Below are 15,968 nucleotides of genomic sequence, written 5' to 3' on the forward strand. Positions count from 1 at the left end.
CGAGGGCATGCAGCTTTACTGTATGATTAAATGATGATGGCGTCCTCTTGGGTAAAATATTCCGGAGGTAAAATAGTCCCCCATTCAGATCTCCGGGCGGGGACTACTCAACAGGATGTCGTTATCAGGAGAAAGAAAACTGGCATTCTACGGATCGGAGCGTGGAATGTCAGATCCCTTAATCGGGCAGGTAGGTTAGAAAATTTCAAAAGGGAAATGGATAGGTTAAAGTTAGATATAGTGGGAATTAGTGAACTTTGGTGGCAGGAGGAACAAGACTTCTGGTTAGGTGACTACAGGGTTATAAACACAAAATCGAATAGAGGTAATGCAGGAGTAGGTATAATAATGAATCAAAAAATAGGAATGCGGGTAAGCTACTACAAACAGCATAGTGAACGCATTATTGTGGCCAAGATAGATACGAAGCCCACACCTACTACAGTAGTACAAGTTTATATGCCAACTAGCTCTGCAGATGACGAAGAAATTGAAGAAATGTATGATGAAATAAAAGAAATTATTCAGATAGTGAAGGGAGACGAAAATTTAATAGTCATGGGTGACTGGAATTCGGTAGTAGGAAAAGGGAGAGAAGGAAACGTAGTAGGTGAATATGGATTGGGGGTAAGAAATGAAAGAGGAAACCGTCTGGTAGAATTTTGCAAAGAGCACAACTTAATCATAGCTAACACTTGGTTTAAGAATCATGATAGAAGGTTGTATACATGGAAGAACCCTGGAGATACTAAAAGGTATCAGATAGATTATATTATGGTAAGACAGAGATTTAGGAACCAGGTTTTAAATTGTAAGACATTTCCAGGGGCAGATGTGGACTGACCACAATCTATTAGTTACGACCTGTAGATTAAAACTGAAGAAACTGCAAAAAGGTGGGAATTTAAGGAGATGGGACCTGGATAAAATGAAAGAACCAGAGGTTGTACAGAGTTTCAGGGAGAGCATAAGGGAACAATTGACAGGAATGGGGAAAAGAAGTACAGTAGAAGAAGAATGGGTGGCTCTGAGGGATGAAGTAGTGAAGGCAGCAGAGGATCATGTAGGTAAAAAGACAAGGGCTAGTAGAAATCCTTGGGTAACAGGAGAGATATTGAATTTAATTGATGAAAGGAGAAAATATAAAAATGCAGTAAATGAAGCAGGCAAAAGGGAATACAAACGTCTCAAAAATGAGATCGAAAGGAAGTGCAAAATGGCTAAGCAGGGATGGCTAGAGGACAAATGTAAGGATGTAGAGGCTTGTCTCACTAGGGGTAAGATAGATACTGCCTACAGGAAAATTAAAGAGACCTTTGGAGAGAAGAGAACCACTTGTATGAACATCAAGAGCTCAGATGGAAACCCAGTTCTAAGCAATGAAGGGAAAGCAGAAAGGTGGAAGGAGTATATAGAGGGTCTATACAAGGGCGATGTACTTGAGGACAATATTATGGAAATGGAAGAGGATGTAGATGAAGATGAAATGGGAGATACGATACTGCGTGGAGAGTTTGACAGAGCACTGAAAGACCTGAGTCGAAACAAGGCCCCCGGAGTAGACAACATTCCATTGGAACTACTGACGGCCTTGGGAGAGCCAGTCATGACAAAACTCTACCATCTGGTGAGGAAGATGTATGAAACAGGTGAAATACCCTCAGACTTCAAGAAGAATATAATAATTCCAATCCCAAAGAAAGCAGGTGTTGACAGATGTGAAAATTACCGGACAATCAGTTTAATAAGCCACAGCTGCAAAATACTAACACGAATTCTTTACAGACGAATGGAAAAACTAGTAGAAGCCGGCCTCGGGGAAGATCAGTTTGGATTCCGTAGAAATACTGGAACACGTGAGGCAATACTGACCTTATGACTTACCTTAGAAGAAAGATTAAGGAAACGCAAACCTACGTTTCTAGCATTTGTAGACTTAGAGAAAGCTTTAGACAATGTTGACTGGAATGCTCTCTTTCAAATTCTAAAGGTGGCAGGGGTAAAATACAGGGAGCGAAAGGCTATTTACAATTTGTACAGAAACCAGATGGCAGTTATAAGAGTCTAGGGGCAAGAAAGGGAAGCAGAGGTTGGGAAGGGAGTAAGACAGGGTTGTAGCCTCTCCCCGATGTTATTCAATCTGTATATTGAGCAAGCAGTAAAGGAAACAAAAGAAAAATTCGGAGTAGGTATTAAAATTCATGGAGAAGAAGTAAAAACTTTGAGGTTCGCCGATGACATTGTAATTCTGTCAGAGACAGCAAAGGACTTGGAACAGCAGTTGAACGGAATGGATGGTGTCTTGAAGGGAGGATATAAGATGAACATCAACAAAAGCAAAACGAGGATAATGGAATGTAGTCGAATTAAGTCGGGTGATGTTGAGGGTATTAGATTAGGAAATGAGACACTTAAAGTAGTAGACAAGTTTTGCTATTTGGGGAGCAAAATAACTGATGATGGTCGAAGTAGAGAGGGTATAAAATGTAGACTGGCAATGGCAAGGAAAGCGTTTGTGAAGAAGAGAAATTTGTTAACATCGAGTATAGATTCAAGTGTCAGGAAGTCATTTCTGAAAGTATTTGTATGGAGTGTAGCCATGTATGGAAGTGAAACATGGACGGCAAATAGTTTGGACAAGAAGAGAATAGAAGCTTTTGAAATGTGGTGCTACAGAAGAATGCTGAAGATTAGATGGGTAGATCACATAACTAATGAGGAGGTATTGAATAGAATTGGGGAGAAGAGGAGTTTGTGGCACAACTTGACAAGAGGAAGGGACCGGTTGGTAGGACATGTTCTGAGGCATCAAGGGATCACAAATTTAGCATTGGAGGGCAGTGTGGAGGGTAAAAATCGTAGAGGGAGACCAAGAGATGAATACACTAAGCAGATTCAGAAGGATGTAGGTTGCAGTAAGTACTGGGAGATGAAGCTTGCACAGGATAGAGTAGCATGGAGAGCTGCATCAAACCAGTCTCAGGACTGAAGACCACAACAACAACAACAACAACAACAACAAGGTAAGTCTTTCTGCTCCCGGGATTGGAATGACTCCTTACGCTCTCCCTTAAAACCCACATCCTTTCGTCTTGGTCTTCAGTCCTGAGACTGGTTTGATGCAGCACTCCATGCTACTCTATCCTGTGCAAGCTTCATCATCTCCCAGTACCTACTGCAACCTACATCCTTCTGAATCTGCTTAGTGTATTCATCTCTTGGTCTCCCTCTACGATTTTTACCCTCCACGCTGCCCTCCAATGCTAAATTTGTGATCCCTTGATGCCTCAAAACATGTCCTACCAACCGATCCCTTCTTCTAGTCAAGTTGTGCCACAAACTCCTCTTCTCCCCAATCCTATTCAACACCTCCTCATTTGTTATGTGATCTACCCATCTAATCTTCAGCATTCTTCTGTAGCACCACATTTCGAAAGCTTCTATTCTCTTCTTGTTCAAACTAGTTATCGTCCATGTTTCACTTCCATACATGGCTACACTCCATACAAATACTTTCAGAAACGGCTTCCTGACACTTAAATCTATACTCGATGTTAACAAATTTCTCTTCTTCAGAAACGATTTCCTTGCCATTGCCAGTCTACATTTTATATCCTCTCTACTTCGACCATCATCAGTTATTTTACTCCCTAAATAGGAAAACTCCTTTACTGCTTTAAGTGTCTCATTTCCTAATCTAATTCCCTCAGCATCACCCGATTTAATTTGACTACATTCCATTATCCCCATTTTGCTTTTGTTAATGTTCATCTTATATCCTCCTTTCAAGACACTGTCCATTCCGTTCAACTGCTGTTCCAAGTCCTTTGCTGTCTCTGACAGAATTACAATGTCATCGGCGAAGCTCAAAGTTTTTACTTCTTCTCCATGAATTTTAATACCTACTCCGAATTTTTCTTTTGCTTCCTTTACTGCTTGCTCAATATACAGATTGAATAACATCGGGGGGAGGCTACAACCCTGTCTCACTCCTTTCCCAACCACTGCTTCCCTTTCTTGCCCCTAGACTCTTATAACTGCCATCTGGTTTCTGTACAAATTGTAAATAGCCTTTCGCTCCATGTATTTTACCCCTGCCACCTTTAGAATTTGAAAGAGAGTATTCCAGTTAACATTGTCAAAAGCTTTCTCTAAGTCTACAAATGTTAGAAACGTAGGTTTGCCTTTCCTTAACCTTTCTTCTAAGTCTTAAGGTTAGTAATGCCTCATGTGTTCCAACATTTCTGCGGAATCCAAACTGATCCTCCCCGAGGTCCGCTTCTACCAGTTTTTCCATTCGTCTGTAAAGAATTCGCGTTAGTATTTTGCAGCTGTGACTTACTAAACTGATAGTTCGGTAATTTTCACATCTGTCAACACCTGCTTTCTTTGGGATTGGAATTATTATATTCTTCTTGAAGTCTGAGGGTATTTCGCCTGTCTCATACATCTTGCTCACCAGATGGTAGAGTTTTGTCATGACTGGCTCTCCCAAGGCCATCAGTAGTTCTAATGGAATGTTGTCTACTCCCGGGGCCTTGTTTCGATTCAGGTCTTTCAGTGCTCTGTCAAACTCTTCACGTAGTATCTTATCTCCCATTTCGTCTTCATCTACATCCTCTTCCATTTCCACAATATTGTCCTCAAGCACGTCGCCCTTGTATAAACCCTCTATATACTCCTTCCACCTTTCTGCCTTCCCTTCTTTGTTTAGAACTGGGTTTCCATCTGAGCTCTTGATATCCATACAAGTGGTTCTCTTCTCTCCAAAGGTCTCTTTAATTTTCCTGTAGGCAGTATCTATCTTACCCCTAGTGAGACAAGCCTCTACATCCTTACATTTGTCCTCTAGCCATCCCTGCTTAGCCATTTTGCACTTCCTGTCGATATCATTTTTGAGAAGTTTGTATTCCTTTTTGCCTGCTTCATTTACTGCATTTTTATATTTTCTCCTTTCATCAATTAAATTCAATATTTCTTCTGTTACCCAAGGATTTCTATTAGCCCTCGTCTTTTTACCTACTAGATCGTCTGCTGCCTTCACTACTTCATCCCTCAGAGCTACCCATTCCTCTTCTACTGTATTTCTTTCCCCCATTCCTGTCAATTGTTCCCTTATGCTCTCCCTGAAACTCTGTACAACCTCTGGTTCTTTCATTTTATCCAGGTCCCACCTCCTTAAATTCCCACCTTTTTGCAGTTTCTTCAGTTTCAATCTGCAGTTCATAACCAATAGATTGTGGTCAGAATCCACATCTGCCCCTGGAAATGTCTTACAATTTAAAACCTGGTTCCTAAATCTCTGTCTTACCATTATATAATCTATCTGATACCTTTTAGTATCTCCAGGATTCTTCCAGGTATACAACCTTCAAAATTCACACACACACACACACACACACACACACACACACACACACACACACACACACACACACACGTCTGCTTGTGTCTGTATATGTGTGGATGGATATGTGTGTGTGTGCGCGAGTGTATACCCGTCCTTTTTTCCCCCTAAGGTACGTCTTTCCGCTCCCGGGATTGGAATGACTCCTTACCCTCTCCCTTAAAACCCACATCCTTTCGTCTTTCCCTCTCCTTCCCTCTTTCCTGATGAGGCAACAGTTTGTTGCGAAAGCTTGAATTTTGTGTGTATGTTTGTGTTTGTTTGTGTGTCTGTCGACCTGCCAGCACTTTCATTTGGTAAGTCACATTATCTTTGTTTTTAGATATATTTTTTCCTACGTGGAGTGACTTACCAAATGAAAGTGCTGGCAGGTCGACAGACACACTAACGAACACAAACACACACACACAAAATTCAAGCTTTCGCAACGAACTGTTGCCTCATATATATATGAGAAAGAGTGTATTCAGTGGTATACAAACCTACACCCTTTGCCACAGCAGTTTGCCGCTTTAGCAAATTTGCTACTTCAACTCGCATGCTGTAGGAGGCTTTATTTTATGTAATTCCGTTCGAGAGAGATGCTGGCTGAGTTAGTTGACAAATGATGCGGGCATAAGCCACAAATGAATTAAATTTTGGAAGGTTTCCTCTATCAGACTTCACAAAATTCCTTGGCATTGTTACTTAGAAGTTTTAAACACGTTTCGATAATTAATAAGTAAAACATATGCGGAAAAGAGTACACAAAGTCAATAGTAATTTTAACTAACACTCATGTAATATACGTAAGCAGAGCCAATGTCTTGATATTTAATGATCTTTAAACTCTTAATTGCATAAAAACAACAGGTATTTTGAGATTTTTTAATGTTGTTATCATTTACAGTAACAACCAAACCTAACCATATTTCTTATAAAAGGTAAGTAGTCTATTATGAACTCGTTTTCCAACGGAACATGTCCTGTTGTGATTCTTTAGCAACACAATCACTAAATCCAAAGCTAGAACTGCTCAATATGTTTAAAATAACAAATTATAGGTGTAAATAAACCATAGCTAACCAACTGTCAGGGCTATACCGAAATCCAAAACCTCTCGGTACAGTTGTTGAAAAATCGGCTGGATGACCGTTCCGTAATAGGTGTCGGAAGCTTACTGAATAGGAAATTCGGATATAGAACCAAAAATGGCGACAGTACCGAAACTAACCTACTGCGCCGATCAGTATGAACGATATAGAATAGGGCCCCAGCTTACCAATAGCAAAGCCCTCAAAAATGCCAAAGCTATTTGCATCAAGGCAACAACCACCAAACATCAGCTTCAAGAACTGGTCATGTGGTACTTATGCCAGACTCATCTCACCAAACAAATCATGTAGCTCAAGCTACAGATGAACATTGTACATAGAGAGAACAGTGGAAAAGGAAGGAAGATTCCCTGAAATGTAACATGCATATATGCTTGATCATTATTGAAAACTGAGAAACGACACCATCTAATCAACAAGCATGGTGTCATGAAGGCCCATAACATTTCTAACAAGAACATCCTTAAGTTGGTACATGGCAAGTCAGAAAGGAATAAATGACCATTAGAAGAAATACTCCTAAGCAATGTGTGATTGCAACATATAACTGAACATGTGAAAGAATATGTGGGTCCAGAGCTGCTCTATGCTCTATACAGTTACCATATGGCCCATAGTCAATGACTTCCTGAGGTGGAAGAAGCCATCATTATAATCAGTATGTGATACGCAAGTGACGACTGTCTTTTAGAAGTAATGCCACTATATGAGGTCTGTTCAAAAATTTCCAAAACATTCGTAATTTCATGCCGATGGGTGTTGGTGCGAAATGCAGTTGACATCACTGCACAGACCTGTATTTAATGTTTAACTGCTGGAAATTACCTTTTTGTATGGCTGTTAGTTATTTTTCAGTGCTGTACTGAGTAGAATGTTGTGTCACACAGTTCGCGAATTTTGAGATGGCAGAGTTAGAGGAACAACGCGTCTGCATTAACTTTTATGTGAAAACTCAAGAAAACCTTTACAGAGACACGTCAAATGGTGCAAGAAGCCTACGGTGACGAGAGCTTAAGCTATAATCAGTGTTACGAATGGTTCACAGGTTTTAAAAATGGCTGGACGGAAATTAAGGTGCGCCTCGTTCAGGACGCCCTTTGATGTCTACCGACAATGCTCTTGTCAGGAATGTCAATGAAACTGTGCATGCCAATTGAAGTCTGACTGTCCGAGATATTGCAGAAGAGCGTAACATTTCAGTTGGATCATAACATGAAATCCTGACATCCTGGAATGCATCGTGTTCCTGTCAAGTTCATCCTACGGCTCACGAGTCAAGACCAGATTGCCTCGCAATCTGTGAAGAGCTTTTCGATAGCGCAAATGAGAACTAGATGTACCTTAAGAGAATCATAACTGGCGATGAGACATGGGTCTATGGTTATGATGTCGAGACCAAGACTCAATCGTCACAATGGGTTGGGAAAGATTCTCCAAGACCAAAATTGAAGGATTAGTTCATTATGAGTTTGTGCCACAGGAAGAAACTGTTAATCGATAGTACTATTGGGATGTGTTCCAATGCCTGCAAGAAAATGTGAGAAGGAAACGGCCTGAAATGTGGTGAGACAATCCATGGCTCTTGCATCATGATAACGTATCTGCACATTCATCAGATTTTGGTGCGCGACTGCTGCACAAAAATGAAACCACTCTGCTATCTCATCCTAAGTACTCTCTAGACCTGGCACCAGCGGACTTTGTTTTATTTCCAAAGTTGAAAACCCTGTTGAAAGGACGAAGATTTGCAAGAATAGACGAGATAAATGAAAATTTGCAGAGGGTACTCTGTGGGATCCAGCAAAAATTTTGCGTACAAAGTTCCAGAAGTTTTTAAACAGACATCATATACAACGCAAGTAATCAGAACTAGGACAATTGGGTAATAACATACATGCACAACTTGGGATGAACTGAATAACATACCTTCTTCTTTGGCTCAAACATATCCTCTGAATCAGACCCTGAAAGGCTCTTCTTTTTCTTCTTGGCTGGTCGAGGTTGCTTTGGAGCTTTTTGTGTCGTATCTTTCTTTTTAGCTGGACCTTTGAGTCATATAAAATGATAACTGTTAGCAACATTATCAAGAGTACAGACCTGACTTTCTTGTTCCTACAAGAGAACTGTAGAACTCTTACCTTTCTTCTTCTTCTTCTTGTCATCATCTGAATGTGATAATTCCATCTGCTCTGCAGAAGGCTTATCAGTCGAGCCTGACTGCATAAGTGAGTCAAACATGTCATCTGAAGTTCTCTGCTCTGAAAAATAAGATGATAAAGGATTCTGAGAACGGCACACAGGCTACTATGATGACAAAAATGTAGGTAACTCCAACTTGCCACAAACAGCAGTAATTTATATAACTGTAATACATGTAGATTAGTGAAATAATTTACATAAACCTGAAGTTAACAGAAAATTATAACACAAAGTATCCTTAAGTTATGTTCAGTATTTGTTGCGTTCAATATTCAGGATGCAACTGAGACGATCATGTTCCACAGACTTCTCACACAGCTTTCCCTCTTCCAAGCTCCACATAAGTTCTCCTACAAGCTACATAAATCTAAAGCTGTGAGCAGAACTGAAGACAAGACTCGCAATCCATTTTGTGGCAAGACAGACAGATAATGTAGTCTATCTCCCTCCCTTAATCCCACACCACAAACTTCAGCTATTTCCCTACCAGAAACTGTCTATTTTGGAGTGTATTTGTTTTGGTGACTAAGTTTGTGCTTCTGATGGTCACTTGAGAAGTGTACACTGCAACATCTTAGTTCTCTTGTAGATCATTCTCTCACATGTAAATTCATTTGTGCGAGTTTATACCCACTACAAATTACAAAAAGTCATTACTACAATAATATTGTAAAAATCACACACTGCCAATAAGCCATATAAGGCCTGGTGTTCGGTCAATCAGAGAGAATTGTTGACTCGGGGTGAATGGTAGTTGCAAGACTTGGTTATGAGGAGTTGCAGTCTGTTATTAGTCTGGAACATTTTATGAATAACTAAAGAAAATTTATACCACCCTTTTAAACATATACGTAACGGGTATCAATCACCAAGTACTTGTTTCGAAGTCGAAAAACACAAAATAGGATTAAATAGCCAAGAAACTATTATCAAAGTTTTTGAGAGGCTCTTAAACTGCCCGGTTCCAATAGTTAAATTCGAAGATTTTCGACGAACAAAGCTACATAACTACACTGCAACAGAATTATTTATATTGTCATAATCTGACATTATAAATGATCACCATTTGCTTTTTGAGGGACATCTGGAAAAATGAAAATATCCCTAAAGAGTGGAAAATAGCATTAATCCTACCACTACATAAAAAGAGAGACAAACAAGATGTCAACAGACACAAAGCAATTAATGACACAAGCTGTCAGTGGGCACTGATTTAAATCAGTGGGAAAAGTTGAAAATTTGTGCCCAGCTGCGATTTGAACCCAGGTCTGTTGCTTACTGTGCAGATACGATGACCACTGTACCATCTGGATGTAGCAGTCATTGCAACTGCATGGCCTACCCTAGCACGCCTTCAGTCAGACCCGAATTCTCTACTTGTCCATCACCTATTATCCCGATTACTCGCAGCATTTTGTCCATTTTGCTGATTCCCGGAGTTCGAGTGTGATGTGCTTCCACACTGAAGTGATCATTGACTGTCCTTAGCTTAATTATATTTGTCGTGTCAGTTCCGAGGACCTGAAAGAGCGATTATTAGAAAAATAATAGATGCAATGCAAAGTACAGATGGTTTGAAAATGATAAGTAATGAGGAAACAATAGCAATGAAACAAAAGGGATTGAAGTTGTTACACGATCCTAATTTGCGAATACAGAGCAGCAGAGCAGGGGGGGGGGGGGGGGGGGCGCAAATGGTTTAAATTAAATAGGCAAGAAGCAATCAATCAAGTCGTCATTCAAACACAAATTACGAAAAGGTTTAAAGCAAAGAGGACAAAGGTGAATAAAGTAAAACTTGTACACGCTCCAGAAGTTAACTCACCTACTGATTGCCACAAGCAAGCAAAAGCCACACACAAGTAAGACACTGACAACTTTTTAAGATAAAGTGTTGTATTAGAAATGCCGTTAGATAAGGAATCAGAAACCATTTCATATTAACTTCAGTTTCAGAATATGCATTAGCAAGTCATTTTAGCTAAGAGTTCTTATATTTAAGAAAGAAAGAAAGAAAGACTTCAAACTTTTCATTGCTAAGCTGCCAGAGTTTTATTTCATAATTATTAACATATATAGAGCACCAAGTGGAAATCTGCCAGTCTTCATGAGCAAACTACAGGTTCTGCTGAACAAAATCAGTGCGTTACATATGAAGGTAGTGCTTTGTGGCAATTTCAATACTGAATTTCAAAAGACAACAGTACCAGAGATGCTTTTATAAATATAACCAGCACATTCAGTAGGATCCCCACAATACACTGTGCAACAAGATTAACAGAACGTACATATGCCATCATTAACCAAATATTCACATCAGGTACAAGTCACAAATTCACAAGTAGAGTACTGAACATGGGCTATAGTTAGAATGAGGCAAGGCTGCCGTGTGCTGTGCACATAAATGCCAACAGGTAGATAACATCAGAATTTTTATTTTCTTACTGACTAAGGAAAATTGGGAAAGCATCTGCATTCAGAGCACTGTCGATAGCATGTACACGAGTTTTCAGAATATCTATCTATATTGTTTTAACGTGGCTTCCAAAAGAAAAACAGTAAAACTGAACAACAGTAAGCAATGGGTAAATAAAGGCATAAAAATTTCCAGTGAGAGGCATATTTCTGCAGTTTTGTTGTAAGAAATACAGTTACACAAGAATTTTCAGATTATACTGAATCCTACAAAAGAATCTATGCTAGAGCAGTCAGAGGGTCAAAAATTATGTGGAATAAGGAACTCATCTAACAAAATGAGCTCAATGTCAAGAGTTAGAAAGAAACTTGTAGCTCAGTTTTTTTAAAAAAAATCATTAACATTAGAGGGCTCAAAAGCCAGACTCTAAATCAGTCATGACAAAATTCAATGAACACTTCACTTCACTTCACTAGCTGAAGACTTCATTCAAATAAACTGTAAAGGACTGATCCCACACATCCCAGCAAATTGGTAATCTAGGATGCCCCCATATACACACTGATCAAAAGTATTCGGACACCTGGCTGAAAATGACTTGCAGGTTCGTGGTGCCCTCTATCAGTAATGCTGGAATTCAATATGGTGTTGGCACACCCTTAGCCTTGATGACAGCTTTCACTCTCGCAGGCATAGGTTCAATAATGTGCTGGAGGGCTCCTTGAGGAATGGAAGCCCATTCTTCACAGAGTGCTGCACGAGAGGAGACGTATCGATGTCGGTCAGTGAGGTCTGGCACAAAGTTGGTATCCCAGAACATCCCAAAGGCGCTCTATAGGATTCAGGTCAGGGCTATGTGCAGGCCAGTCCATTACAGGGCTGTTATTGTCGTATAACCACTCCACCACAGGCTGTGAATTATGAACAGGTGCTCGATCATGCTGAAAGATGCAGTCACCATTGCTGAACTGCTCTTCAGCAGTGGGAAGCAAGAAGGTTCTCAAAACAACAATGTAGGCCTGTCCCTCCATGTTAAACATGACCACACCATAACACCACCACCTCCGAATTTTACTGATGGCACTACACACGCTGGAAGATGACGTTTATCGGGCATTCGCAACACCCACACCCTGCCATTGGATCACCACATTGTGTACCGTAATTCGTCACTCCACACAACGTTTTTCCACTGTTCAATTGTCCGATGTGCATGTTCCTTACACCAAGCGAGGAGTCGTTTGACATTTACCAGCGCAATGTGTGGCTTACGAGCAGCTGCTTGACCATGAAATCCAAATTTTCTCAACTCCTCCTTAACTGTCATAGTACTTGCAACAGATCCTGATGCAGTTTGGAATTCCTGTGCGATGGTCTGGATAGATGTCTGCTTATTACACATTATGCGCCTCTTCAACTGTTGGCGGTCTCAACAGACGAGATTGGGCTGTGCGCTTTTGTGCTGTATGTGTCCCTTCATGTTTCCACTTCACCATCACATCAGAAGCAGTGGACCTAGGGATGTTTAAGAGCATGGAAATCTCGCACAAAGACGTATGACACTAGTGACACCCAATCACCTGACCACGTTCGAAGTTTATGAGTTCTGTGGAGCGCCCCATTCTGCTCTCTCACAATGTCTAATGACCACTGAGGTTGCTAAGATGGAGTACCTGGCAGTAGGTGGGAGCACAATGCACCTAATATTAAAAATGTATGTTCTTGGGGGAGTGTTTGGATACTTTAGATCACATAGTGTATGTTTATGAAATAAATCCCAATGAAATTATACGTAAAATTAAATAATTAAGGAATAAAATGTCATGTGGCCTTGGTGAAGTACCTGACTTCATATTAAAAGCATGTGTTCGCCACATAGCAAAGCTGCTGGCAAAAATTTTCAAACTATCTCTAGAAACCGCTGTGTTTCCGGATATTTTCAAAATAGCAAAAGTTTTGCCATTGTTTTAACACAGCAAACTACCAACCTGTGTCACAGTTAAATTCCTTCTCTAAAATTCTATAAAAACTTTATGACAGCCTTTTAAGTTTCATAACTAAATATTCTTCTCTTACTGTACAACATGGTTTTCGAAAGTCTAAATCTGCACTGACAGTGATTTTCGTAGATTGTGCTTTAAAAATCTCTTGATCAACATAAATTAGTTGCATGTATATTTCTAGACCCGTCGAAAAGATTTCAACATCCTGGACCATGCCAATCCACTTGAAAAATTAGAAAGACGAGAAGTATGAGGTATAGCAGACAGCTGGTTGTGTTTGTACCTGAAAAACTGCAGGCGGAAGGTATCACTTCAATATGAATTAAACACTAAGAATAAAACAAGAAGCAACTCCTTCCTTTCTAGTCTATTACCAATTAAATATGACGTACTGCAGGGCTCAATCTTAGGTCCACCACTCTTCTTGATTTATGTGGACAACTGTGTTGAATACATGAATCTCCAAAAAACTATTCCCTTTGCCTATGACACCAGCACAGGATAAAGCCAAGAAACCTCGCAGTCAACAGCAGAAAGTTCTATGGAAAGATTTTCTGAGTGCTTCTTCAAAACCAAACTCATTGTAAATACTGAAAAAACTGTGTGTGTGGACTTTCACTCATTTCCTCCATCTAATCAAATGTCTATTTATGCACAATTAAAAAATGATCTCCTAGAAAAAGTTGTCACAATTTTTTTTTTTGGATATGTGGGTTCAGCAATATTTAAAGCGGAGTGTGTGCACACACACACACACACACACACACACACACACACACACACACACACACAAATAACTTATCTAGGAAACTTTAAGCCATGTGCTACCGTCTAATAATATTGAAGTCAAAAACAGTATTGCCAGCATACTGTGTGCAGTTCCACTCATTGCTTAGATGTGGGATCAACTCACAGAATAAAAGTGTTTAGAATAGAAAAAAGAGCTCTACGAATAATTTGTGGCCTTAAAAAGATGGAGTCCTGTAAATCTCTTTTTATGTTTTGAAAGTTCCAAGTTTATCCATTTATGAAACTATCTTGTTCACCAGAGACAACCTCTTGAAAACAGGCAACGACAGAATAAAAATATATGCAACTATTGACCATACAGATATGAAATATACACCAGAAATATATCAGGACAGAACAGCCTATCAGAGAAACATAATTAACATAGGTGTAATACTGCACAATAAGATACCACAGGAAAGAAATATTGCTATATATCTCAATTAAATTTATAACAAAGCTCTGTTCCTATTCTGTAAAAGAATTTCTGAATATGTAACCAAAAAAAAGGTTACTTGAAAATTAAATTTGAAGAATAAGCATCTAATTTTAATACAACCATTATTTGCTCATACTATGTACTATTGCAACTTTTCTTGACCTGTCCAATTTTGTGCTGTATCATAAAAAACTGAACCAATAAATTCCAATAGATCTCCAAACTTTCAAAGAAGCTGTTTGCATCTGTTGTAAACTGATCATTCAATGTATTTTCTTTTCCCCAGTACGTATCATAACTGTAACTGTTCCATTAGTACTACTTTACAACCCTTATGCTGTATATACAGAATTCCCAACAAAGAGTTGCCTGTTTCATGAATGTTCATGGCTACAGCCAATTTTTCGAAATTATTGAGCTCTAAAGCATCTCCAAGTTTCCTTGTACTTCAACTTGAAAGATCTACCAGCCTGTATTTGTATTACAATTGTTACATTGAATTTTGCAGATACTATAGTCGAGATGGTGTTAAGACGATCCCTGAGAGTTCACAGCACTGTTTTTCAGCTTGCAACTGAGAAACGCTAACTGCTGCAGGCGAAAACAATAGCCGTCTACGGAGCTGTGGCAACAGTGAGGCAGTGCAGTGCCACGTAGACATTTACAAAATAGTGTTACATTACTGATTGAAGGTAGGCCCGTGAAGCTGCAGCACCCAGTTTGCTGCAACTGTCAGGGATCAGCTTAAGCTGACTCAACTATAGCTTTATCATATTTATTAATCTTGTTTTAAATTATTTCTGAATTCATATCATAATCAGTTATCGGTTTAAAATGTGACTTCAAACTGCTTAAAATGCTAACTACTTTCTGAGACAAAGTACTGAAGTACAGAATCTTGACTTGTAATGTGTGTGGAATTGCAATTCACTTGTGTGCACTGCTTCTTATGTACTAGGGTCATTCAATAATTCAAGAGACAAATTGGCCTGGAAAAAACAAGCATTTATTTTTACAAAACAATACTTTTTCTACTTTTCAACATAAACCCCTTGAACATTTATGCACTTGTTCCAACAGGCTACAAGCTTTTTAATTCCGGCTGCAAAGACCTCTTTATCTTTATGTTTGAACCAATTTCCCCACAAGCTTTTTCACGTCCTGGTTGTCTTCGAACCTCTTCAGTGCACCAAACAAATGAAAATCACTAGGTGCTAAATCAGGACTGTAATGGGGATGAGGCAGTACTTCCCAGCCTATTTTGTCGGTGGTTTCACGGGTTAGTTGAGCAATATGAGAATGTGCGTTGTCTTGCTGCAGAATCACACCTCTCCTCTGAGATCTACGTTGTCTCCCTCTCATGGCTGGCTTCACATTGTTTAAAAGCAAATCCAAGTAGTATCGGCTGTTCATTGTACGCTGCCCTTCGAGATAATCACAAAAAAACTGGACCTTCAACATCCCAAACCACCGTTAACATGACTTTTCCTGTTGATGCTTAGGTTTTGAATTTTTTTCTTGACAGGTGAGCTGGTGTGCTGCACTCTATGACTTGTCTTTTTGATTCTGGCTCATAATAGTGAACCCAAGTTTCATCACATGTTAATATTTTGTTGAGGAA

The 15,968-nt window shown here is 39.5% G+C and overlaps 1 protein-coding gene across 3 annotated transcripts in view; it reads right to left on the minus strand.

Moving 5' to 3' along the window:
• The window catches only part of LOC126253341 (DNA topoisomerase 2-alpha-like), a 183,945-nt gene that overhangs the window by 4,807 nt on the left and 163,170 nt on the right, over window positions 1-15,968 (minus strand). For all 3 annotated transcript variants that reach the window (XM_049954608.1, XM_049954609.1, XM_049954607.1), the window contains 2 exons: window positions 8,640-8,759; window positions 8,428-8,546 (listed from right to left, as the gene is read on the minus strand). In XM_049954608.1, coding sequence (XP_049810565.1) covers window positions 8,428-8,546; window positions 8,640-8,759 — 239 coding nt within the window. The remainder of the gene's footprint in view (window positions 1-8,427; window positions 8,547-8,639; window positions 8,760-15,968) is intronic.

This window comes from Schistocerca nitens, chromosome 4 (genome assembly GCF_023898315.1).
Source record: "Schistocerca nitens isolate TAMUIC-IGC-003100 chromosome 4, iqSchNite1.1, whole genome shotgun sequence".
NCBI lineage: Eukaryota > Metazoa > Arthropoda > Insecta > Orthoptera > Acrididae > Schistocerca > Schistocerca nitens.